The sequence below is a fragment of the Struthio camelus genome, chromosome 20 (genome assembly GCF_040807025.1).
Source record: "Struthio camelus isolate bStrCam1 chromosome 20, bStrCam1.hap1, whole genome shotgun sequence".
Taxonomy (NCBI): Eukaryota; Metazoa; Chordata; class Aves; order Struthioniformes; family Struthionidae; genus Struthio; species Struthio camelus.
In genome coordinates this window covers 11,835,889-11,862,029 of record NC_090961.1, presented here as the reverse complement: position 1 = coordinate 11,862,029, position 26,141 = coordinate 11,835,889, and the positions used below count along the sequence as shown (strand labels likewise).

At 47.7% G+C, this 26,141-nt stretch overlaps 1 protein-coding gene across 2 annotated transcripts in view; it reads left to right on the top strand.

Moving 5' to 3' along the window:
• Window positions 1-25,852, top strand: part of NSMF (NMDA receptor synaptonuclear signaling and neuronal migration factor) — a 48,230-nt gene extending 22,378 nt beyond the window's left edge. Inside the window, exons 4-14 of one of the 2 annotated variants that reach the window (XM_068914821.1) lie at window positions 2,252-2,327; window positions 9,408-9,460; window positions 11,511-11,600; window positions 13,312-13,433; window positions 15,534-15,617; window positions 16,756-16,789; window positions 17,393-17,463; window positions 18,611-18,690; window positions 20,551-20,653; window positions 21,072-21,147; window positions 23,113-25,852. In XM_068914821.1, the coding sequence (XP_068770922.1) occupies window positions 2,252-2,327; window positions 9,408-9,460; window positions 11,511-11,600; window positions 13,312-13,433; window positions 15,534-15,617; window positions 16,756-16,789; window positions 17,393-17,463; window positions 18,611-18,690; window positions 20,551-20,653; window positions 21,072-21,147; window positions 23,113-23,210 (887 nt within the window). In that variant the 3' untranslated portion in view covers window positions 23,211-25,852. The remainder of the gene's footprint in view (window positions 1-2,251; window positions 2,328-9,407; window positions 9,461-11,510; window positions 11,601-13,311; window positions 13,434-15,533; window positions 15,618-16,755; window positions 16,790-17,392; window positions 17,464-18,610; window positions 18,691-20,550; window positions 20,654-21,071; window positions 21,148-23,112) is intronic. The other variant, XM_068914820.1, reaches the window with a different exon arrangement.
• The last annotated feature ends 289 nt before the right edge of the window (window positions 25,853-26,141 follow it).

Genomic DNA, 26,141 nt, shown 5'->3' with positions numbered 1-26,141 from the left:
TATGATATCTAGCACCATTCCAGAGAAGCACAAGCTGTTGTCTCCCATGTTGCTCTCAGCATCTGACACAAACACATCCATTAACGGATGGAGGTGCTGAGATGTTTAATGCTGCCTGGCAGGTGCTGGAAAGGCTGAACGTGATGTCACTGTTTCTGCAGTCTTTCCTAGGCCCATGGTTCCTTGGCTACTTCATCACAGTAGATGATAAAAAAGAGGGAAAAGAAGATGCTCTGCCTGGCAAAAAAGGAGGAGCTTGCTCCCTGCTCCTGGAAGCAAAGTAGCTATATTCAAACTCAGAGTTTTCAATCTGCCAGATGAGCTCTGAAGCTGGACTGGGCTCCCTAGCCCCAGCTGGGTGCTTCTCTGCTGCTGTTCCACCTCTGGCAGATAAAGAAGCACTTCTGAAGAGTTGCAGATTCCTTTATTCTCCATTGACTGCTATGGACGGGGGAGTGATACCTCCCCTCTATCCACTCCTGTCTATCGGAAGTCGAGGGGAGGCTTCCAGCCATTTCTCAGATAGTACCTCGTGAGGGTATTAGCTGTTGCACATAAGCTCTGTTTTGAATCAAAACTAGTGATTTAAAAGCTGGAAAATATATTAAGACATTGTCAGTCCTTTGAGATGTGTAGTCCCTGAGACATCTGCACAGAAGCATTGGCTAAGCCAGGATTCGTACAGCTTCTCCTCCTTCAACACTTCTGTGGGATCAAGACTTCAAACAAATAGTTCATTTATATTCTCAGCTATTTTGCATTTATCCTCTATCTGGTTTTTGGAGGAGGGCAGACATATGGACTTCATAATAAGGATTTAGGATACTAGAATGCAGTTTTCATTTAAAATATATATTTCCTTAGGTGCCTGTATACAAGGCTTGACATAAACTGTCAGCTGAGAAGGAGTGTCTGTTACAGCTTTCTGCATGATTTCTTAGGGGCTACTACTGGACATGCATTTATACGAGCTCCACTTCAAAGGAAGCCTCCCCACTTGCATTTAGCATTTTTGCATCTGTAATTGCACCCATGTTCCTGTGCTTTCAGGGAACTGCAGGATCAGTTTCTAGGTATATGATGACCTATATGAAACGCTTGGTGAGTTATCTGATCTGTAGTAATTGTATCTGCAGTAGGCATATAGGGTTGGGTTGGGTTTTGGCCGGGAAAAGTGAATAAAAAATACTCTTGACAATGCCAGAATATTAATGACTGAGATACTAGAGTTGCTAATGATCTTAACACTCCAGTGAGTGAAACAAGACGCATGGTCAGCAACGTATGGTAAGGTGTTAACCAAGGGAGCCGTGAAGCTGGAAGTGAAATCCTGGGAATCCAATCCGATGAGATCTCGCACATCTCATGGCAGTGGGTATTAATATACCTCTGATTCCCTGGCTGATGGATTTTAACCGGAGAGTTCTTGGTAGCAACTGCTTTTTGGTCAAATTCCTTCTTCTGCGACATGAACATTCCACAAACATAATTAATAACTTATTTTGCTGCCTGTTTTTTGTCCGTTAGTGGCCATTATGTAAAGATAATGGGGTGTCCTAATGCCAACAGAATTGGAAAGTAACCCACAGCTGGTTCAGGCAGGGCAGTTTACAGACATAAGGGAGCAAATAAGTATGGAGGGGATTTCCAGACTGCACACCTGATGTACTGTTTGACTGCTAAAAACAGAAGAAAAAAAAAAAAACTGAAGGCCAGGTTATCATGGCTATGAGCTGTGTAAGGGGCATATTGGAAAACTTGAATGGAGGAGAACAAGTGTATCTCAGGCTTATAATTCTACTTAGAAGAAGGGACTGCTTTTCAGCTGCAACAAGGGGTTTGTATCGGAAAGAACCATTTGAATGAGCTAAGAAAAAGGCAGAGGCTGGAAAATGCTTTTAAGGAGAAATGTTTCTTTCTTTTTTCTTTTCATTTTGGTTTTTTTTTTTCTTCCTTCTCCAAATGTTTCCTCTTTATGTAATTCCTGGAATATTCTAATCTTCTATGCTTAGCAGAGAGCTTTCATTCTTCATTTAATAGCTCGATAGACAAGTGCAACTCAGAAGGCTTAGCACAAATTTACAAAACACTTGGTGGTAGCATGTGCATATATGAGGAAGATGGGACTCTCCTATTTAGTACAGGGCAGGCTGTTGAAGAAAAGCGTTAAGAGAAATAGCTTGGAAAGTCTGGGTGTGCGCAGTCCGTCTCTGCCTGCTAGAGTTTTCAGGTGTTGCTCTCTCTCTTCCAGATGATGTCCCTATACGAACCTGGTTCCCAAAAGAGAACCTCTTCAGTTTCCAAACTGCTACTACAACTATGCAAGCGTAAGTGAAACGACTGTTGTAGCTTTGGTCATGTATCTCAGAGCATGTGGTTCACGGAGAGCTGTATCTCAGAGCCTGGAGCAATTGAGTTGTATGTTTGGCACCACAGCATGGGAGTGAGAGAGAGAACCTTGTCTCTCATCCGTTCTTTCCTGCACTCGTTATTTCTCTTTCCTACTACTCCCACTTGTTTGTTTTTCCCCTTCTTTAACTCCTTTGTTGGCAGCCCAGCTCCTCCCCGATTCCCTTATTTGCTCTGTGATGCTGTGCCCTGGCCCTGGTTGCCTCTGCAGAGCGAGGGTCCTGCGGGAACGCCAGCTGAAACCCTCTGCCATTTGCTCCTGCTGCAGCCGCTGCCTTGAGGAGTCGTGAATCCAGGCCTGCCCTGCCTCCATCGCTCCAGAGGATGTATGTCTCTGTAGGGTGAGATGCAGACCTACGGCCTCTGCGCTGGTCTGGTTGTTTGAAGACATCAATAAAATCTCTGCAGAGCATGAGCAAATCTGAGTTAGCCGTAGCCTCACCCTTCACGCTCTGCTCAGAATTTGGTGCCCCTAGGACGCTCTTGTGTTGGGAGGAAGCAGTTCCCAAGGCACTGAAGAGAGTGAGCAAAGCCTCACTTGAAGGTTGTGCCACGCTTGTCCGGTAAAAGAAGTCTTCCTGATTTCAAGTGTTTCTTATCTGACTGAAAAGCTAAGGCAGGTCATGAGGAAAATGAGAAGCTATTTGGCCTTCTAAGGCCTTTTTCCAGCCTTGTTACCTCCTTCCTGTCTATGTCTGTGTCGCTCTCTGCTCTACTGCTCTCACTTTCTGCTCGTCTCACCTGGTCTCCCTTTCACAGTTAACTTCTCTGCTGTTTCCTCTTTCCCACGTACTTTCCCCCTCTCCAAACTCCCAACAGAAGCCGATTGTTGATGTTGGGATAACCCAGACTGAGTCGGACATGTAAGGGCTGAGGCGCAGAGGGCTGGATTCGGTGTTGGGGAGGAGGGTGGGTGGCTGCTGCAGTGTGGAGGGACACTGCATCCCCTGGTAAAAGCTGCGTGCCTTCCTCGCCTCTCCCTCCTCAGCTCCCAGCTCAGCTGCAGGTGTGAGCCACCCTCTCTCCCAGCACCGGGAACTGGCCGGAGAGGCGTTTGCCTGGTGCCAGTGGGTGGGCTCTGACGGCACAGTGATGGCACGCTAACCTCACCCGGAGGGGAGGAGTGAGGGGCCTCTGTAGACTTCTGCCCTCTGTATTGCCCTCATGCTAGCCCCTGGGTCCCTCGCCTCCTTTCCAAGGATGGTAAGTTGGGCAGCACCCCCAGGCAGTTAACGCTGCTTGGCACCAGACAGGCTGACAGGGCCCTTGGGCAGTCCAAGGGCAGTTTGATGCATTCTTGCTTTACTCTTTACAAAAGTTGATTGGAAACAGTGAATTGCATTTTACAGTCCTGACCTGACAAACAAAACCATCCACGAAACCAGGGTGTTCCCTTTGCCTTTGGACACGTTCTTTGCTCTCTGAAGTCACCTTTGCTGTGCACGAGGTTTGTTGCTAGTTGGTGGCCTGTGGCAGGGCTACAAGGCTTAGAGCTGTTGGAAGCCAAAGCCAGGTTGTTGGCTGGGGGAAATGTGCGCTAAGGAAGCCCTCGGGGAGCACAGCTCCCTTAGTTAACGTTTCTGGAGATACTGTACGACCTCTGGAAATTGCACAGAAACATCTCCAAAAGATTATCGCACCTCCCTGAGGTGGTGGGGATGGTTCCTTCAGGTCCCTCTGTTCTAGCGTCTGCTCTGGTATTTTCAGCCCAAGGTGCTTCCATCCTTCAGAGACTAGATACTGTGAGCTGACTTCCCAAGTCTTAGTAGCCTTGGTGAGGAGGCCTCCCCACTGCAGAAGCCCATGATGCTGAGCTCCTCTTGCAGCCTGAAGGGCCACATTCAGCTGTCAGTTGTACAAATACATCTGCATATTCTCTGGGTCCACACGAAACTCAATTTGTGTCCGAGCCACACGCCGACACTGCCCCAGGGAGGATTTAGCTTGGTCCAGTAGGAGTTTCACCACTGAGAACTGTCTAATTTAAAAAGCAATTTTCTTCCACCCAAAAAGAAATATTTGTTCCTCTGGAGCAAGGATTCCCGCAGATTGCTGGCTGGGGCTGAGCACTAATGAATTCCTCTTCTTTTTCTTTTTCTCTGCGTTTCCTGGAATCTCTAGCATCTCGTAAGTATAATCTTCGTATTTTGTTTCCTTGTCTGTTGGTGTCCTGGATAAACTCCTCTCCTCTCCTGTCTGTCATATTCACTTGCGCTTTCCCTGTGCTAGGGCTAGTTGTCAGCTGGCAAGAGGTTAGGTGACTCCACCTGGTAGGCCTACGTGGATCACATTGCGGCCATCGCCATCTTCAGTATGGAGGCTGCAGTTGCTAGCGTGCCTCTGTGCCTCTTGATGCTGGTGGACAGAGGTTTTGTCTGCGGTCTCCTAGGTCCATTCCTCTGTAGTAGGGATTGGTGGTGGCTCTTCCCCGTTCTTTGGGCCGTGCTCTAGCCACTCGTATGCTTACTTCAGGAGCAATGATTTCTCCAGCCAGCTACTCTAGAGAGCGAGGACCTCTGGTTTGGTGACTCTTTTGCCCGGTCCCTGACGCACATACGCTTCTGCAAGGCCTGGCTCTCCTCCTCGGTCAGCCTAACCTCTCTCTGTTGTCTGGTGAGAGCTTTCTCTCTTGTCTATGTGTTTCATGTCATCTCCAGTTCAAAGCTGTGTAGTTGGTTAATGGCTTAAAATGGTTTCCCAGGGCATTCAGGGGCTACGCAGAGAGGAAGAGACGGAAACGAGAGAATGATTCTGCAGCTGTTATACAGAGGTAGGGCCCATTTTCTCCCACAGCCATAACCTTGCCTGGTGTTGCATGGGCCCGTGGGGTGTCATTAGTGACGCTTGATGACGTGGACCGTGGTTGTCCCTGTCTGTGTTGCTGTTCAGTAGGGACGCTGGCAGTGGCGATGGTGGAAACGTGGAGGTGAATGATGCTACAGTATGCAGAGTAGCTCATCTCTGCCTTCTTAAAGGAACACTGTCGAGTTTCTTTTATGCTTCCAAATATAATATACAGGATCTGTCTCTCAAGTAGAAAAACATATGTATCTAACTTAAAGATTCAATTTCTCCCCCGCACCCCCAGTCTTTGGAATTTTGTTTGAGGTTGACTGAATACACTAGCACCTAAAACCTATTAGCTACGTTGCATCTACAAATGCAAAAAAAAAAAAAAAAATCTGAAGCCTAAGCAAAGTTAACATCTCTAATGACCAAAAGTCATTTTTAAAATCTCTTCTTGAGGAACAGAGAGGAAAGAAAAGGGGATGGGGAATAATTCCTTGTCCTGATATTACAAAAGGTTTCTGGCTTCCCTCTGCTGGTTTCACAGGGCACAACACATAGCCAGTGTGGTAATCAGAACCGTTCTGGTTTCTTAACTGTGCTAAGGCTTATATATTTTGGCAGCCACCTAAGCAGGATAACACAGCATTTGTGATTTGCATCCTTGGTTAAAAACTGCCGTGATGCTTTCAGCACTGTTCAAAACAAAGTGGGAGAAAAACATGAGGTTTTCATAACTGGGAAAGTGCCAGGAAGATTTTTTTTTTTTTTAAAGCATCTCAAGGTTTTTTCATCAATAAGGAAGAGAAATAAGAACCAAAGCTAAAGACTCTTTAAATAAATGGACAGTGCGTCTTTAAAAAGAAAGAGATTTCTCAGAGACGAGCCTTTGTTAGAAAATGACTTGTTCAGGTGGCTTTCAAATGCAGGCGTAAGAGTCGGGCACGCTGGTGATGCTGACTCCTAAGGAGAGGAGAGAGTCATGTCATCCTTGCTGAGTGGACAGCGTGTCCCTTCATGGGGACACGGAAGGGCTGGGCAGGATTGCGGAGCGGGGGCCCATCTGCGTTTACCTTGTGGTGAAGAGGAGGTAGGACTGTAAAGACGATGAAGTCGGTGTGGGTTTTTGGCTGTGCTATCCCAGCAGACCCTGGCCAGCCGTGAGGATTACTCTGCAGTTGCATCCAGCTCTTTTCTCCGGGGAGTGAGGATGTTTTGGAAGTTCACTCGTTAGCACGTAGCCCCTTTGGCGCTTGGTCCTGTGTGTCTGGTGCACAAGGAGGACATTTCGCGTGGTGCAGCGTTCACATGTGCACGTGTGCTGGTGCAATGGATGTTGCCTCGAGCGATGCCCAGTGATTTGCTGAAGCCTGTGACTCGTGCAGGCAGAGGCTGAGGAGGATGAGGGTGTGTAGAAGGTGAGAGGCGTTGCTGGAATTTTGCTGAGTACTGATGTACTTCAGTGATTCTTTTGGTGTCCCTGACCTCCGTTTGGATGATGAATCAATGCAGGCAGAGCTGCCAGCAGAGGGCTGGACGGAGGGGTGCGCTGAGTTGGGTTGCCGCAGCTCGGAGATCCCCTGGGTGGGATGGATATCGTGGAGGCGGCATAGTGTCCGTGCCAACTCGGTGGTAAGCTGGAGCCTGTCAGGAGGAGGAGGATCGCTCAGGAAAGGGAGTAATAAGGAGCTTTTATTACTGTTTGTAACTTGAGTGGTGCTTGCTGGATTTTTGATGGGCGAACTGATCTCACTAGTGCTCAGATAACACTGGGTTTGCTGGGTGCCGTTGTAGGAGCCAGGCAGGGAGCCTGGGCCGGCTTACGTAGCCCCAGTGCCCGTGGAGCGGGTTTCTGCTCCTCCGGGGGTTGCTGAATGGGCAGTGCAGAGCCAGTCCACAGAGGTGGGGGGCCTGAGGATGATAGAGCTGCAAAAAGCCCTCAGAAGGATCTAAATGGCCACAGGATGCCCACATTAAGAGACAGTCCCTGGCTCACACCTCTTCTCCAAAGTGCTTTTTTTCTAGATGAGCTGAGGAGAGAAATGGACCTCTGTCTCACTCTCCAGGGGTTCAGTGCAGTGGCAACCTTGCAGAGCAGCTGGGTTCCCTGGGAGCTGCTCTCAGCAGAGTTTAGAAGCTTATCTAGTGAGCTGCCCCCAGCTCGGCCTCGGGGAGGGAGCGAGCTATCTAGGCAGCTGGGAGGAGCACTCTCTTATGGCAAGGACCCCTGTCTCTGTCGTTCTCCCCCCCCCCCCCACCAAGGGCTGAAGAAGCTCCTCTGCGAAGAGAAGAACTGAGCATTTAATAGAGAAATAGGTTTTGCTCCAAAATGACAAAAGCCCAAAGGATGTAGCAGTGGCCTGGGCAATTAATATTGGTGCTTGGAGTCTGATGTGAGCTCAGTCTTGCATTGGGTCACAAAGCTTTTTGTTCCAACAAGTTACAACGTAAGTTTAAAGAATGTGCCTCCTTCCCTTAGAATATTGTATTTATTTAGATTTAATGCAGTGAGACAGCCCAGGACATTGGTCATCACACCCCCCAGAGGGCTTTGCATGCAGAGCCAGTCCAGCATATGTTTGCAAAGCATCTTGTTTTGGTTACCTCTTTAGAGAGCCAGTTGTCTGATCCACAGAAATGAATCTTCCTGTATCCAAGTAAAGGTCAAATAAAGGTTTGTGAAGGATCATTAATAGCCCAAGTGCAGATGGAAATTTGTCATAGAATAATACTGCTTGCAGCCTCGCTACATGCCACAGATTTTCCTTCTTGAATTGCTGAATTTGAATTCTGATGACTGCATGCGATCCAAGGCCAAAGAGGAGGACAGAGCAGAAGGTGGTGTAGGTGAAGAGCTCTTCCTCTCACAAAGGACGTGTCCGGGTTGTTCTCTTTACATCAGAGTAGAGATACCTGATGTATCCATCCAAATCGCTCAATGTCAGTGTTGGAAGTATCTTCTATTAAAGTTAGTTTGCTTGAATGTCTACGCAGTTTTAACATGTCCTTATTCATCCCACCAACTTGTGCGTGAGCCAGATGACTTGTCCTCTTCCCCTGGCTGTAGTCTCTGTTGCTTGTTGTCTGTGGTATATGTTGGTGGGGCAGGAGGCTAGGAAGTCCCCCCGCTCCACGCAGGCTGCTGGGGGCTCACTGATGTCCCCTGTGGGCCATGGAAGCTGCAGCGCAGGGCAGAGTCACCCTAACTAAGTACAGTTCAAGGAGGAGCGAGCCATTTCTTGCTAGTGCCCCCTGCTACTCATTCCCTCTGTCCCTTCTGCTGTCCTATTTGGTTCCTGTCCTGTTTGGTTACTGTCTGGGTGAGTAATGAGAAACTATGTGAAACTGTGGTCTCTTATGTCCAAAGGGCTGGACAAAGAGTCGCTTTGCCTTGCTCTCTCAGGAGCGGCCAGGACCGTCCGCTTTATAGACTTGACTGCGGGGTGTAGCTGCGTTCCTGAGGCTTCCCCTCCAGTGGACTTTCCCCTGCAGCTGTATACTGTGCAGCCCCATTGAACGCCGCCTGCCAGTCTCAGGCAGAAAAGCACGTGTTGAGATGGGCAGGGTGGCAGGGTTAGTGGAGGCCAGGCCCAAGAAGTCGTGCAGCCTTGCTGAAGGGTGCCGTCCAAGATGGAAGAAGCTGCTTCAGTATTTCCTAGCTCTTTGCCCAGGAGAGCAGCATGGGCTGCATGGTTGCTGACAGTACTGCTGGGATTGTAGCAGTTGCTGTGAACACGTTTGGGAATGAGCAGCGCCGTAGCATGGCGTATGCATGTTGCCTAGTAGGGCAGAGCCCCAGAGCACCCCACTTTCCTGCTGAAAGGACAGAGGGGAGCAGTTGCTGTGCTTACCAAGAGAAGAGGAAACGTTGCCAACACGAGCGGCATCAGTCTCTTCAGCACAGGTGCCTTAGTCATAGGAAAGTGGGAGCGAAGCCCAAAGCAGGCCATGAGAAAGGGACTGCCATGTAGGATCTCACTTGCCCTGTACCGCCAGCCCAGAGACTTCAGAAAAAGCAGTTGCACTCTTGACAGACGTAACCTTCTCCAGCACTGAATAGATGCAGGCTGGGTACCTTGTCTCCAGCGTTTGAATGCCCAGAAGGAAATAAGCTGTCTTCCAATTTTTTTCCCAAGCCTTTTCAGTCCTGCTGGGCTCAGGTATTGCTTCACATCACCTTTCTCAGAGGTTTTGTTTGACTTTTCTTTCAGGAATTTTCGGAAGCATCTCCGCATGGTGGGGAGCCGAAGGGTTAAAGCACAAAGTAAGTGAGAAACTGCAAAATGTGGCTGTGAGAAGTTGGGTTTTGTGCCAGTGAGACACAGGGAGCCCCATGTTGTGCACAGACATGGGTAGAAAGGACCCAGCAGAGGACCCAAGAAAAGATTCGCCCCATTGATGCTGTTGTTGCAAGTCTCCAAGGCACACAAATTTCTACAAGCAGCCTTTAAGCTATTTCCAAGGAACTTCTGCCATGGCTATAGGCGATCTCTGTGGTCTCAGTCCGAGGTATGGGAGGAGAACTGCCCACCGTCATGCTTGTCCTGCGCGCACGTGGCTTTGGTGATCATTGACGTAGAAGCTTGTGAGGAGGACCAGAGCTGAGAGGTTAGCAGAGCAAGCGAGGGCTGCCTGGCCTTTTACGGAAGTGGAGGTCCCGCCGTGGCTCCCCGAGGACAGCCAGTGCTTCGTGTGTTATATGGATTGGGGGGGGGGGGAGGCTTTCTCTTCTCTTCTCCTGTCCCAGCACCATCTCTTCTCCACAGCAGGACCTGGGGGAAAGTTGCCCAGGGAGATGAGAGGAAGGTGGAAGAGAAAGAAGAGGAACATCAGAGAGAACAGATCGGAGAAAGGGGGGAAATAAGGGTGTGCTATGCCTCACTGGAGGAAAAAGTCAGCTCTTGGCCCTGGGAAATGGCAGTTCGGTTTCCCTGAGGAAGACAGCACTCCTCCAGAGCTTGCTTGGGGCAGCTCCCTTGTTGCTGTAACCTGCCCAGGCCTGAGAGCTCATGAGTAATGAGAATTATTCCAGAAGAGGAAACGGCTTGTTCTTCCCTTCCTGGCCAGCCGTCATGCAAGGACTGCCCGGAGCAAAGTGTTGCCGAACTGGATTTGCATTCTTTCGTTTCCTTTCTCATATGCTTTAGGAAGTTGATAGTAAACAGCATTGTCCTTTAAAGTGTCTTTATTGGCATCTGAGTTAGCACTGCCTGAAGCGAACAGGGCCCACCTCTCCCAGAGCTGTCTGAAAGTTCAGGCATGTCTCTCTGCCTTGGTAACTCTCGGGTCATGTTTTCAAAGCATTCTTCATGTGCCTAATGGCTAAATGCCTGGTTTTAAATGAAAGCTGAGGATGGAGAACACCTGAAGAGCTTCCTGTGTGATTTGTCTCCCTGGAGAGTACAGCCACACTTGGACACACTGCAGCAGAGGACAGATTGCCTTTCAGCTCTTGTAACACAGATCTGCAGTGTTTTCTTGTGCTGCTGACATGCCATGCCATTACTAGATAAACTACAGCAAGCTTGGCCTGCCTGCTACCAGAAATAGGTATTAGTGGCTATAAGTTGCTGTTGATCGAACGGCTTTCATGCAGACTTGCCTAGTCAGACATCGTGGTTGGCAGTTCCCAGGAATTTGTCAATGGGGCAGCCAGCTGGGCGAGAGCTCCCTGGATTTTGCTTGGGAAAAGCCATTTCCAAAAATACAACATCTCTGGGGGGAAGAAAAGGGCGAGAAAAATTGCTCACAATATTTCTGGCAAGCAAAAACTGAAGGAATTCTTCTTTTGCAACAAAATTTAGGAAATGTGAGCTTTCCAAAGGCCTTTCTGTTCAGTCCAGCTCTGACTGGCGTATCACTAAAATGCGAAAAGCATGCCCGAAAACAGATGTGAAGGGAGAACTGACTGGACAACTACTGCCTTTTTCTGGTCACATAGGTCATTAGGTATGGAATACATCTTCCTGTGAGGCCTTTGAGTCAGAGCATTTACGCTGAGACACTGGAATAGGCCTGATTAAATTGAGGTTTGAGCAGTATGCGCTTACGGAGAGACCACCAAGCGTCCTCCTTTTTCTGTTACTTGCTCCACAATGGCCCTGCTCGGAAGGTGGGCGCTGTGTGTGCTGCTGTTTGGAAGGTAGACCCTTGTTTTGCTGTTTGCAAAGGACTCGTATTTGGCAAGTGGAAGAACAAGTACAGGGGAATTCGTGATGTTTAGCTTTGGTGGAAATCTACTGGATGTTTTGTTTTGCTGGCAGCAACGAGGTGGCTTTGGAGTCTGTTAATGTCATGCTTTGGTTTTATCCTAGCATTTGCCGAACGGCGTGAGAGGAGCTTCAGCAGGTCCTGGAGTGACCCGACTCCCATCAAAGCTGATTCCTTCCATGACTCTCGAGAAAGTGAGTTCTGAGTCCTCTGAGCTTCCTCCTGTGGCCAAACCCTCCAGCTGAGGCGTTGACTGGAGTCCCACTGGAGAAGCTTCTCTGTGTCCTTTTTCCCCACCTGTGATCCTTTAGTTTTACGGAGATCTGAGCAAATAAGACTCCAGGTATATGCACATGTTCATCTGTGTGTACCTGTATTTACATATAGATGCACATGTGCTCTAACCTCATGTACAGTTGCCAAAGGACACCCAGTGGCACAGCTCTCTTATGGCCATCTGTTCCCATCATACCTTATTTGCTTGGGATCAAACACCTCATCTGCAGATGCTGACACACACCAGTCTAGGCTAATGTTCACCGTAGTGGGGCTAACCTGCCCAGCTTCCTAGGCAAGAGCCTTTTCTGAGCTCTTTCATAGGCTATAGTAGCTCTGAGCACAGCTGCAGTGCTCCCTGAGGTGTAGCTTTGATTTCCTGCCCGTGCTTGCTGCACAGATGATAGCTTGGGGCAATCTGATCTCTGCTTGGGCAGCTAGGAATTCCTCTGGGAATCCCCGGTAATGCTACGATTTTCTGTGTGCAGGGACCGAGATGCTGTTGTGTTAATTTGCAGGAGGAAATGCCAGCATCTTCCCACTGTCTTTTTGTAAAGGGAGTGACTGTTTTACCTGTCTCCTCAGACTTTATTTAATGAAGTCCTCTAGGCTTGTGCCCTAAAGTCCTCTAGGGACTTTGCGGATATGAGTTTGCCCGTGTTGAAAAGGGTTAGATCATAAATGAATTTCACTAATGAAACATACGGACCTTTCAGGTAAGCACAGGGTTCAGCCCTCCTAGCTATAGAGGACACTGCACCAGGTTGTAGGGGGAGCTGTATGAAAGGCCAGGTTCAAAAACATGACCCGATTGTTCCTTTGCAGTCTGATTCCTCCCCGCTCCCTCAGCTAACTCAGAGGCGAATGGAAAAGACATGATTCAGACAGGCGTGATCTGTGCTCCAGGCACTGGCCAGTGACATTCGGACATCCCAAAAGGCACAACTAGAGACATCTCAGTTTTCTTCCTCAGTCCCTGGCTTCAAGGAGGCATCCTTTCTATTTTTAACTTTTAACAGTCAATTATATTCCTTCCAGATGTTTTTTTTCCCCCAGGAAGCGTTGAAGGCCAACAGGTAAGTTGGAGAGCAAATTCAAGTATATCGTTGCGTTACTACTGTGTTTGCTATGGCTGTCCTCATACTCTGGAACTTCTCTGCCAGGATCAGCTTGGCTAACGAGGTGGAGCTTCTTTAAAGCCACTTGGAAGATGTAGTGAGAGCAGTAATTATTACAAGGAGACCACCTTTGAAGTCTTGAGTCCCCTTGTTCATCAACTTGGCAGTGTTAAAGTGTAGAGAGCTTTTTTCGTTTCATCCCCTTCTCCATTTCTGAAATGACAGGAGGATTGTCGTGAATTAGCATTTGAAAGTTAAAACTGGTGATTGTGAGAGTGATGAAATGTTATGTGATATGTGATATCAGGCTCTGTGTACTCTTACTTGATAAGAGTGTTTGTCTGTTCAGGGATGCCAGCCCTGAAGTTGTGGTGTCTGTCACCCTATGTAGGAAAGGAAGGCACAAGTCTCATGGCTTGTGGTACATCTTGCAATGTAGCTGCCAGACAAAGAGGATCGAGTGGTGAAGGCAAGCTGTTCTGCCCTTGTAATGCATGCTGTGTTCTGGCAGGCCATGACCTTCAGGATTCCTCTGGCACTTTGGATGGAGACTTTGACTTGAACTGGGAAGCAGAAAAGGAGATTGAAGCCATGGCGTGTGACGGAGAAGACTTTATTCCACCAAAAATAATGGTGAGGCTTTCCAACCCAGTTACCTTTTCTGCTCAGATCCCGTCCGTCTTTTCACAGCTGCTAGTTTTAGGATGTTTATGGGGAAGACAGGTCTCTTGGTTACCTGTGGGCAACTCTAGAGTGTGTACAAGTGTCACTCAGAGATCAGCCAAGACATGACATGGTCTTCAGCATCTGTTATCATTGGGGATAATGTATTGAAAGAAAACGAGAAGTGAAAAGACCTGTAGTCCAAGCCTCGTTGAGACCAGGATTGTTACCAACGCTGGATCAGGTCAGCAGGAATCTTGACAGTCGCTGATGATGTAGGCCTGAGTCTCCAGTTCCAGTGATCCCTTCCTCCAGTTGTTGTTACTCCCCTGTTTTCTTCTGGAGCCACGTGTCATCCTTTGAGATGCTTTCTGCTGTTTTATCATTCCTAGACGCAAGGCTCGCCCCTGCGCTTCCCCCCTGCTCTCTGGGGCCCTTCAGATAGGGCTAGGTTCTGGCACATCCCTTCTTTGGAAAAATGCATAGGGTAATCAGCAAAAATGAAGTCTTAAGCTTCCAGCTTGGTTTCTGGGCAGCGTTGCCAGTCAGGCAATGCTGTATTTGAACAGGTTGGGCTAAGACTTGGAGAAGTGAGGGGCATGGAGACAGTCTGCTTTAATACGTTACAAAAGAGTTTTTTTCCCCAGAGTCTGAGCAGAAAATGGAAAGTTGAGGCCAAATTGACATCTTATATGCAATTGCTACCATGTAAATTTGGGGAGGACTTGAGAACCATGCTTGGCATAAAATTCCACAGTTATTTGGAACAGGAAGAAAGGTCAGAGCATGCAACTTGTTCCATAAAATTCACATGAGCTGAAGGCCCAGAGGAGGTTGGTTCCTGAGCAGGTGCCTTGGCAACGTTTGGGGCAGGTACAGAACTGCTGGGTTCAGACTAGCCTCTCTGCCATTGCTGGCTCCTTTAGCTCTTACATGCCTGGTGTCCTCAGCACAGCCTGAATGGAAACCAGCAGCCTGGGAGCAGCAGGGCTTGCAATTGGTGAAGCCAGGGCAGAGTCCAGCAGGGGCCCTTCAGAGAGTGACCAAGCTGAGAATATGCAGTGCTGTCACCAGCCTTGCCATGGACACATCCACGTGAACAGGAAGTGGGGTTCCTGTCTCCCTCTAGTTATCAAGTCTTGCTTGGCTTGAAACTTTAGTTGGTCAATGAGAGGAGGATAAGCCATGGCTTCTGTGTAATGTCAGCGAGGAAAGGGTAGGAAACCCACTGGTTCGTTCTGCAGATGAACAAAGAAGTGCCTTTAGCTACTTTATCCTTCCAGAACAAAGAGTGGCTCGTGAATACCATGGCTATTTCGTCCCTAGCAGGGGTAGAAACAGCCCTGCACCTGGAATGAAATGTTGTCCAGGGTTCCTTTGGCTATATTTGCATTGTCCTGGTGTGGCTACGTCTACGTATGTGTTCTGCCCATGAGTATGTGTTCCCAGGCTGTCTGTGCAGTCTCAGCCCTGAAGCGTTCTCAGGGCAAGGTAACAAGGTGAGAGCTGATCGCTAGGAAACCTTGGGATGGTTCAGTCCTTGGCACCACCAGTGCGTCTCCCCTGGTGGTGTCTGTGAGGAGTGTCCTTCCTGGAGTTACTTGGGTCACCAGAGTACCTCTGTGGCCTGCGCTGTACAGCCTGCCCTAGTGTCTCTCCCTCTGGGCACGCTGCCTCTTGACAAGCTCCCCTGTGACCAAACCAGCGATGTGCCACCTGCCAGGAGGGCATGCTCTGAAGCATGAGGCAGCCTTGTGCTGGAGTCCGAGCTGCACGCATAGGCCTGCCAGCACGGTGCCTGTTCCACTCAGAGGGATGAACAGAGGTGCCTGAAATCACAACGCAGCCGAGTTGCCTGTGTTCCCGTAGCTCTTCAGCTTGTAATGGTAGCAGGCCCTTCAGCTCAGGCTCTTGCGCTGATCCACATCCACGGGGATGCAGATAGGCTGGATTAGCTGCTAGTTTGGGTAACACCTGGGAGCGACTGAACAGGGCACTGTTATCATGGCCTTTGTGCTTCTGTCCAGGCTCTACTGCTCCTCCTAACCCTGGTGCACTTGTTTCTTTCAGCTCATTTCTTCTAAGGTGCCCAAAGCTGAATATGTCCCAACGATTATCCGCAGGGACGACCCTTCCATCATCCCCATTCTCTATGTAAGTATATCACTTCTTCTACCTCTGGGAGTGTGGGCGCTGGCTCCATACAGTGATTTATTCTGTCCCTGTCCCCCTTTCCTGGTAAGGTGATTCTGAAACACAGATGTGATTCAGAAAAGCTGGCAGAAAAGGGCCAGGGGTGTGTCAGGCCCAGTTTGGGATTTGTTAGGGCCGCTCTGTGAGGGGCTCAGATCTAGGGAGAAGGGCAAGGTGGAGTGAAGATTACACATGTGGGCTGCCAGACTGTGCAAGCCCAGCCAGGTGGTATGAGAAGGTGAACAAGGGAAAGGGGGGCAGGCCTGAGCACATGGGCAGAGGCGTATGTTGCCAGTCTCAGGACTTCTTATGCTCATTCTTAGATAGTGCAGGACCACAGAGCTCTGTAGTGGAGAATGGACTGAACCATCACGCCATGTGCACAGGTACATCCCTGCCAGTCATGAATTTAACCTTGATTTTTACACAGGCCTCCCTAGGAGTCTGAAGGCCTGAGCAGGTGCCCGAAACACCAGCAGGAAATCATGGGTCTCTTTTCCTCATTGCTTAATATTCACTTAATTTGAAAGGGAAGGGTTGGACTGCCCAGAAAACTCAGTTTCAGTGTGCAGCAGATAGTGCTGCTGGGCATCTAGCTTCGTTGCCTCTCTCTTCCTTGGCGAGTTGTACTGTTGTAGTGACCCTGCTGGTCCAGATCTAACTGCAGTGCTTGAGGCAGGTGTGTTGGGAGTGTGGCTGTTGTCAGCCACCTTGGGCATGCGTAAAGCCATGGGTTGGCTACAAAACCTGGGCCGAGAGGCAAGTATGCACTGTTGGTGCTGACCATATCTGATGGTATTTGTGGTATTTGCATTGGACCTGTGTCCCCCTCATCAGTCTGTGGGATTCATCTCTGAACCTTTGGATGGAGTTGGTCTTCACAGATCGTTCAGTCTTCAGCTTCTCTGCTGAGACAGTTTTCAGGGTGGTAATTCCTGTGATGTGCCCAGAGGTCATCAGTTGGTTTGATTGTGCTTTAGAGCATGTGTTTCCCTGGAAACATGACTGCATGCTGTGTTAGAGACATCTCTGTAGATAATGTCATGGAAGCTGGCATAGTGACAGCTAGTCTTGATTAATGTTCTCTGTTGGTTTCCAGGACCACGAACACGCCACCTTTGATGACATCCTAGGTATGTGAGTGTTGCTTCCCTTTTCTTAACTTCTGCCCATTGCAAATATAACGGAGCAGTATGTTAATGTCACTCCACTGCCCTGTGCTTCAGCTGTCATTCACAAAGGCATTTTATCAGCCCAGTGACATCTGACAGTCAGTCAACTGATGTTGGATATGCTGCAGTAATAAAACTTCACTTCCATAGTGTGTTTTCTATATCTGTGCTCCCAGTTTATGAAGGGGAAGCTGAGGCACAGGGCAGCAAAGGGAGCTGTTCAGTGCATCCCAGTAGGTGAGTAAAAGTATTAACAGAGGGTCAGGACATTCTGAGTCTGGTCCAGTGCTGTGATTACTAGAAAACACTGTCTGGTGCTGCACCATACCTTACCTGCTCTGCAATTTTTCTGCTGTGGTTTTCTACTTCCCACAGCATGAAAGCAAAGGGTTTGCTTTGACATTAGTGGGAATGTGCATGCTGAGCACCCCTCACAGCTTCCCCCCCCCCCCCCCCCCCGCCACCTTCAAGATTAAGCAGTAATGAGAAGAAATAAGACCTATTCTGCAAGACTTGTTTTTATCTTCTTCCATGGCTCATCTTTCCCAACATGCTTTTTTGCAGAGGAAATAGAGAAGAAACTCAACATTTATCGGAAAGGCTGCAAGATCTGGAAGATGCTAATATTTTGCCAGGTACATGACAGTTGTTAAGCCCTTGGGTTGTTTGTTACAGATTTCTTTGTCGGGGAAATTAAATGGAGGAACTGGTATTCCAAAGCCAGGTTCTGTTAAAGTAACCCCATGTGTACAGCTTCCACTTCTCATTTCCCCAGACAGTGAGCGGTCTCAAGCTGCTGCGAAGGCAGCAAATAAAATTTGAGTTAGTGTAGCCAGCTCCAGGGCTTGGCTGCTTCTCAGCTGCTTTCAAGGAAACCTGGGCAAACTAATGTTAGAACGGACCTCAAAAGGAAGCTTTCAGAGAAAGGATCAGATATTTGCAATGTGATGGTCGTAGTTTTCACATGGCTTCATCATGACACTGACAGTGGTGGGTGCTGTGGATAAGAACAGCAGGTGGCATGGCTTGGAGCCACGGTGGAGGCTAGCATACTGCTGGAGAGAGGGGTCAGGTATGAGGCTCACTGAGCTGTGGGTGGGACAGGCCCTGCTGCATCTGGTGCTTGGCTGGGGATTTCTTTTGCAAGTATCTGGTTCTTGAGGGTGGCCAGCACTGGACTCCCCCAGCAGCAGTGCAGGGAACCTTGAAGTGAGTAGTTAGGAAGCTAACCTAACTTGAACTTCCTCCCAAATGCCTAGTTCTGCAAAATAGTTTGCAGTTTAGTGACCTGAATATTGCAACTCTTAATTTTCCCGATGTTGTGCTGGATCTCCTTGTTATTCTTTTAACCTCCAAATCCCAGTTCTGCAGCAACTTCTTACCTGCTTATCCCTGCTTTGCTCAGCTCCTTGTCTGCCGACCACAGCAAGTCCCCTAACGTCCCCAAATGAAAGGGACTTTCTTTGGTCGTCCCTATTACTCTCCAGCCACCACAGTGAAGACTTTTTTTTGTCTATTATTGTGTCTCTCTAGAGTGAGGTGAGTTATATAATAGTAGAAAACGGAGAATCCAACCCACAACACAACTGTATGTGAATATTTCCTGGATAAGGGCTGGGGTGTCTGTGCTATGGAGGTTGTAGCAGCGACACCAGCCTGGCGTGTCCGTTCTGCTCCCTTGTGGTACTTCTGGGTATGGCTGCGCAGAGCAAGAAACACATCCAGGGTCTGTTTCTTTAAAGCCTGTGCAAGGTAGTTTGCGTCTGTCTCTTTTTCTTGCAGGGAGGTCCTGGTCACTTATACTTGTTAAAGAACAAAGTTGCCACCTTTGCCAAAGTGGAGAAGGAGGAAGATATGATCCTGTGAGTGGCTTGGTTACACTGCAGAGTTGCATAGCATTTTTCTACTCTATTTACTTAATGTTTGTAGCCTACCAGGAGAGATGGAGGGAGCTGAGCTGGCGTTGTCTGGGAAAGAGGAAGCTGATGGGGGGGGGGGGGGATCTAATAGCAGCTCACAACTCCTTGAAGGGGAATTCAAAGATAGCAGAATGAAGCTCTTCCGGGGTGGTGCAGCCTTGGGACAGATCATCAGAAACCTGGGGGATCTCCAGCCTCGGAGGCTGTTGAGACTCAGCTAGACAAAGCTGCGGCCAACGTGACGTAGTGTTGGCAATTGTCCTGCCCTGAGCTGGAGGTTAGCCTAGAGACCTCCAGAGGTCTCTCCCACCGAACACTTCCCTGACTGTGTTTCTACGCTAACCCTTGGGTAGGGGGGCACTGGTAGATTCGTGCTTTTATCTGCTGTGTAGTGTCTCTGGGCTTTCAGCTATAGATTACCAAAAGAGGAAAAAAAGTTTCTCTCCTAACAAAGGCTTTGCTGACCACCCAGATACTTGCTCTGTTGTTCTGCTGCAGGTTTCCTTCCTGCAGCAGAAACCAGAACGTGCACTCATGCCTCTGTTGCTCTGAAGTGGCTGAGGTAGCATTTCTCAGCAGGCGACTAGTAGCAGAAATCCAAACTGTTCCCCCTTCAGCTGTCTAAAGGCAGCATCCAGTGGCAGGGGGAACTGGAATCTGTCTCTCAGTCTCTGCAAAGTCTGCTCAAAGTCCAGCACCTTACTGTAAACCGCTGACGGGGGGAGGGAGGGTTTTAACTAGCATGCCAGCCTGTGAACTGTGGTCGCTGAGGCAATTCTGCTTCTCCTTGCAGAGAGTTAAACTTCGCCTGTTTTGATATCTGCTTGCTTGTGCTGGCTCAAACTCACTTGGCTAACAGCACTTCATTGTGGGGGAAAGCATGTACACCAACCTGCTCATGCACAGCTTAGTGTTGGCATGAGAGCTGAGTATTAAAATCAACATCTGTTCAACACTCTCATGCTCTGGCACAAACACCCTTACTGAAATTCATAGGCATGTGTGCACGTGCACTCACAAACACATGGCTTCTGAACACACTCCAAGCATAAATGATCTGAGATCAGTAATTCAGGGACCTTCAGCTGTGAACACAGAGCTGCAGTATTGCAGGCTTGTAGGTGAATGCTTCCATCCAACATGTACATGCCTAGGAGAAGGTAATGTTGCAAACCAACATCCCATCACAAACTCCACAGAAGAACTGCTGGGCTTCAGAGCCCACCAGAGGATCTGCTGTGACCCACTGTGCAGAGAAGGAGGTTGTATCTCACAGTGCACCTGATCAACAGTCACTAAATAAACCAGGTCTGACTCCGGTGAGCAGCAACAAGCACTGGCTAACATAGAACTGTCTATTTTGGTGTTATCGCTCTAGCTACGTAGAAGAAGAATCTCTCTAGCTATTCTCTGCTGATTTCATGCCCTGGAAATGAACCAGTGTACTGATAACATTCGTATTTAGAAAGAGTGGTGTTGGTAAAAACAGGAGAGGGGAAATTGGAGGGAACTGTCATGAGAAGAGAACGCTTAGTAAAATTGTTAGTCAAAAAAAAAAAACTTCTGGTGGGCTTTTCTCCCTTCTCCTTGGAACTTTCTGGCCCATTCTTGGCTTGAATGGGTGTTCCTCCTTCTCCACTATGTGACTTGGACCTGCTCCTCAGGCCCTTGCTCTGCCCTTGCTCTTCCTTGTCTAAGAACAAGAGGCTCTTTCTGGGCAGCTTGCTCCTGAGGCTGCACGTGCTTGCATGTGATTGGATAGATTTTTAAATGATCCATTTTGTTTTTTCCTGTTTCTTCCAGCTTCTGGAAGAGGTTGAGCCGGCTGATGAGTAAAATCAATCCTGAACCAAATATCATTCACATCATGGGCTGCTATGTTCTTGGAAACCCCAATGGGGAGAAGGTAAGAGCTTCCCAAGTTGCCTCTCTGGGAATGACTGCTAAGAAGTACCAACCCCAGGGAGGCAAAAATCACACTGAGCGGTCTAACCCCTTCTTTTCTGCTGGGTGGAAACATGCTGCCGTCCTATCCCGTGAGTGGCTGTAAATGGACGAGCCACCCAGTGGATTGTGTCTTTCCCAGAGGGCACGGGAGGAATGGTTAGAGCAACGGACATGCAGGAAGGGACAGATCCTCAGGGGAGACTAGTCAGTCCAAACACTTGTAGTTTGGTGATGAGCTAGATGTTTTCAAGCTAGATGTTTTCAAGGGCATGTAGTGAGAGGTTTCCTAAAGGTAGGAAATAAGGATGGGCAATCCTGGGTGTCCTGGAGTTCTTCATTGTTTTCACCTGCTAACTCTCAAAATGTTTTCCTTTCAGCTATTTCAGAATCTGAAAAACTTAATGAATCCTTATAGGGTTGCCTTTGAGTCTCCACTTGAACTCTCAGCTCAAGGTAACTTCTTTTCTGTACGAATAAGCATGTCTTCCTCATCAGCCTGCCTCCTTCAGTGAGCATCTTCATGAAAAAGCAATTTTGAGTTCCCGTGAGCCCTGCCAGGAGAAAAGCACATACCACAGCTGCCTTCTTGCTTGTAATCACCTTGTGTTGTTCATTTGCAGAACCTGGTTTGCCCCTCACAATTCTTCCTGTTTACATTTTCAGCTTTATTATGTCTGAGGCTGCAGAGTCCCTTTCCAGACTACTGGCAAGGGCAAAGGTGTCTAAATACCACCGTGCCTTCTGGGCTGAGTTTAGGAGATTCACCCTAGATTACTAGGGTATATGACATCCACGGGAGAGAGGCAAATGGGAGCAGAACCCTGTCTGTAACCAAGTTTCTCCAGAGGACTCATACCACTGGTACCAAGTGGGTTGTCACATCAACAGGAGGGAGGCTTGAATGGAGCCTGGTGTAGCCATTCAGTATCTCAGCTTGCTTCACTTTTTTTGCCTGCAGCTCAAAAATTCAAAGGACTACAGAGTCCTTCCTCTCTGGTCAATGTAAATAATTGTGGGTGCAGTTTATTGAGGGACATGTAGTCAGCTTGTTCTGAAGTTGCCCTTGTTACTTCATCTTTGCCACGGTCCTTGGTACTTTGTTCTTTTGGAAGAGAAAGACATTAGGCTGTAACACTGTAGATACTTCCTCTCCTGTTCACTGCTGGCCTCAGCACTGATGAGTTATTCTTAACTCCCACTTACTGTCATAGGAATGTACAGGGGTTGAGCGCATTAGCACTGCACAGGGTTTTCTGTGCAAATCCCACCGAGGCTTGGACCCACCTTTATCCAGTGCTTGCGCAGATCTCACAGCAAACGTGCTTGTACATGTGTGCCAAGAAGCAACTTGCAGGCAAATTTCTGGTTTTGTATGCAGCCTGGCAGGTGAATCCACGGGTTCTGCAGGCATTTGTTTGAGCATTTGATCTTCCAGGCTGAAGAACACGTCTGAATTTATCCCTTTTAATCAATCTGGGATGCACTAATAATGTAACCTCTCTAATCCTTTGCAAAGTCATCTGAAACTAATCTTAATCAGCCCTCAAAAGCGAAAATCCCCTCCTTGAACCTTGTGCTAGAGTCCAGGGTTGTTTGTCCCTGGTGTTTTCAGGTACATGTGTTGCCTCCAGCACCAGCCCTGCATGGCCTTGAGTCTGTGACTGCCTTGTAAGACAGCCCCCGCTGCCCCGCTCTCAGTCAGAGGTGCCAACAGTGCAGAACACGCGTTCAAAAATGAGCTTATTGCTGCAAGAAGAGACAGCTCTGCAGGGCAGAGAGACCCTGTTAATTTTAACTGTTAATTTTCCCTAAATACTTTTTGTTTTGAATTTTAAAATTTAGTTATTTTTAACACTTCCCACAAACCGTTACTTTTTTTTTTTTTTTTGGTAATTTTCTAAGATCCCACAAGCCTGTGGAGGCTGGAGCTGTCCTGCACCTGAAAGAAACCCAATTTAAAAGTACTCCCCAACTGAAGGGAAGGACCTTTGTTGTTACATCTTATGCCCAAATATTGCTCTTGTGGGTTGTCAGCCCTTCACAGGACTCCCAGGTTTTCTCGTGCAGGGTGTCGGGGCTGTTGCTGACACCCCACAGCCCCTCCTTCTTGCAGTCAATGCAGAGAGGTCAAAGTCTGGAGACAGACGCAGTTCAGTTCCCACCGCCATGGACAGACCCTGCAAGGGATTTTGAGGAGCCTTTCTGTGTTTGAGGATACCTAAAAAGATACTTGGGTCTTACGGGCACCTTTACGTGCCCTGGGCACATGTGGCATGGCAGTATTCCCCAAATGAGGTATCCAGATGGGTTCTCCTGTGCCTATACCTGCGGGTGGGTTTGCTGCTGCTGCAGCCTGTCTGGTCTCTCCCTCGTGCTGCGGGCTGTAACCCCTCTGCTTCGTCTCCCTTCTCCTCCTAGGTAAGCAGATGATTGAGACTTACTTTGACTTCCGCCTTTACCGCCTCTGGAAGACCCGCCAGCACTCTAAGCTATTGGATTATGATGACATTTTATGAGCTGGAGAAGACTTTGCAAGAAGTAGTTGATCACCGGTGTCTAAGAAGTCATGCTTACTGCAGAGAGACTTTTTTACTGGCACAGGGAGCCCTTCAAAGCCCTAGAGGAGGCAGCAGCGCTGAAGGGAGGGAAGAAGGAGCCCTCAGAAGTGTATCAGGAGGAAAGTCTCCTGGGTCAAGAGAGACTGGAGGGAAAGGGTTTGACACCTCGCTCGCCTCAGGGCAGAGCCGTGGTGTCTCAGGAGGAGCTGTGTGAAACGAGGACAGGATGGAGTTCCTTGCAGAACTGAGCTGTTTTGGGTCAGAATGGGCCAGATTTGATTCCAGGTCCTTTTAAAGACTTTTGAAGCTCAGGTTTTCTTACAAAAAATAAAACAAATTACCCATGCACTACAGTAAAGAAGTGACCAGAGCACAGAGGAAGGAGGGGTTTGTACTGATGGGACCTTCTGTGCTGGGGATCTTGGAGAGCAAGGACTGCTACACCTACTCCTGCAAGCTTAGATCAAAACGATCCAGTTTCAATGTGCATATATACTGGAATATAGAATTGAAGTCTAACTTTTTTGTTTTGTTTAATAGAAAATAAGTGCAATTTTTATAGAGAGAGGGGTAAAATCCCTCCCAATATTTAATTAGTTAAAAATAACACACCAGTAACCAATAGATGAGGTATTTTTGGTCTGCTTGAAAATATATTCAAAATGGTAATATATCTTCTGTAGACATATTTAATCACCAGCAAACATGGTTTTAACGTAACTTAGCAGACCCTGCATGTCTGCTGCATTGATTAATCCAGTTTGGTTTGGTACTTTCAGAGTAGCTGTGTTGCACTAACTGTATGTGCTCTCACGAATGTGTATTTCTCCTCCAATTAGACACAACTTTGTTACTTTCTATTTTGCTGCTTGCAAAACTATATGACTTTAGTTTTGCTGGAGTATTTTAGGTTAGAAATACAGTTACATGACTGAGAATTCAGTAAGGTTCATTATGGTGTTACAATGAGTTAGAAACTAATAACCATGGTAATTTCGTGTTCATGCCAGCGTTTTACTACGTGTTGGAAGACGAGTTTGCTTTCTCGTCTGCTGTACGGAGCGGGGAGGTTACAGGACCATCGGAAATCCTCCAAGGAGACTTTTACTGAAGCATCTGGAAGAAACGCTTCTCGAGGGATACAGCACGGGTTCGTAGCACGAGTCTGAATTTTCCCTACATTCACTTAAATGCCAGTTGTTTGCGCACAAACCACCTCCTTTCCGATGCTAAAATGACCTGTTTGTTGAGCTCGGCTGCCATCCTCCACGTCCCTTCCTGTGCAGGACAGAGTAACCCGGAGCTTTGTCAGAGCAGCTGTGGTTTGAGAACCCAGGTTTGTTGTTAACATTTGAGGACGTATTTTGGAATATATTTACGTTTTGTTTGTTTTGGGCGTTGTTTTTTGTTTTGGGAGGTTTTGTAGTCTTCAACGCACCTGTTCAGAGGATAAACATTACTCAAAGTCTGCCTAAGTCACTCTGGCTATTCTGGGGGAGTACACGATTTATTTCTTATATAAGTAAAATATACTGGAGAATAATAGGGAAAGATTACCTTGGTTTCCCGATTTCCTGGTATCTAAAATCAGTTGATCGTGAAGTGAAAGAAAGTACATGTACAAATCTTTTAAATACTTACAAAAAGAACTACTTGTTCTGATCTGTAGAGTACTCCTTCCCTCCGTGACGTATCTGTGGTGGTAATTTTGGGGAGCAGGCCTCTGGCTAGAACTGCTGAACCCTGTACGTTTATAGTATTTTTATAGCAAAATTTTTGGAGACATAATGTACATACAGTAAGTAAGGGAATGGGTGGAAAGAGAGAGTTGGGAGTCCTTGAAATTCGCACATTGAACTAACTGGGTCTGAGCTGCTTCCCGCCGCTCTGCTTGGGAGCTGGGCCTGCCCACCCCGCAGTAACGACCCACGGTGGCTACGTTTCATCCCTGGCTGGACTCTCGTCCTCTTGACTCGCAGTCACGCTTTCCAGATTTGTAGTGAAAGGGATAGTTGGCACCAGTCTGACTTGTGGAAGAAAATGCCACGTTTTAAAAACAAAAAAAAATTACATTGATTTGCTGTTATTAGCTCTTACCTAGCACGGTGGCTTCCGCCAGCTGTACTTGCGAGAGGGGGGAGTCGTAGGTGCTATGCAAGCAAAAAGCCATGTGTTATTGAGAGAAGAAAACGATAGTGGCAGGATTAAAACGCTGACACAAAACTCCCTCCCTTTCTGACCTTTTCACCTCCTATGTTTATGCTCCTAACTAGAGAAAGATAAATTGCTCTTCCTCTCTCCTTTCTAAAGTAAAACCCTAATCCAGTGAACTTGGTAGCATGAATGTAGCATTGTGGAACTATTGAAAATCCTATGTAACTCTGAAAGGGCCCATTTATGTATCCACTTCAGTGATTTATCTGTAGACCTATTGTATATCTATTATCATTGAACATGTGTAGAGCTAGGGTTGCAAAGTGGAAAGGTAGCTTGTACAGTTGCAGAACTTCTGTAGGAAGATGTATGCGTGAATGAACATAACGGACTGTTTTACTGGTGCAGTTGACTATAGTATAGTAAAATGACAAATGATGAATGCATTTCTCTCTTTTCCAAAGATCTATATTCCACGTAGTTTGTGATGTTATGACATGAGCATATTATTTCCTTTGTAGTGTTCATTTGACTAAAGAGATGGAATACTCTAAAACCTATGATTGGAAAGACCATAGAATTTGGACGTGTAAAGTTCTTTGTGCTAATAGGAGCATTGGAGTGAGCCACTTTTGAAAAGGAGAAAAAAAAAGTCTTCCCCTTTTAGCTTGAATTTTAAGTGGCTGCTGAGAAAGGAAGGGATCAGCAGAGGATAGGATGCAAAAAAATTGCATT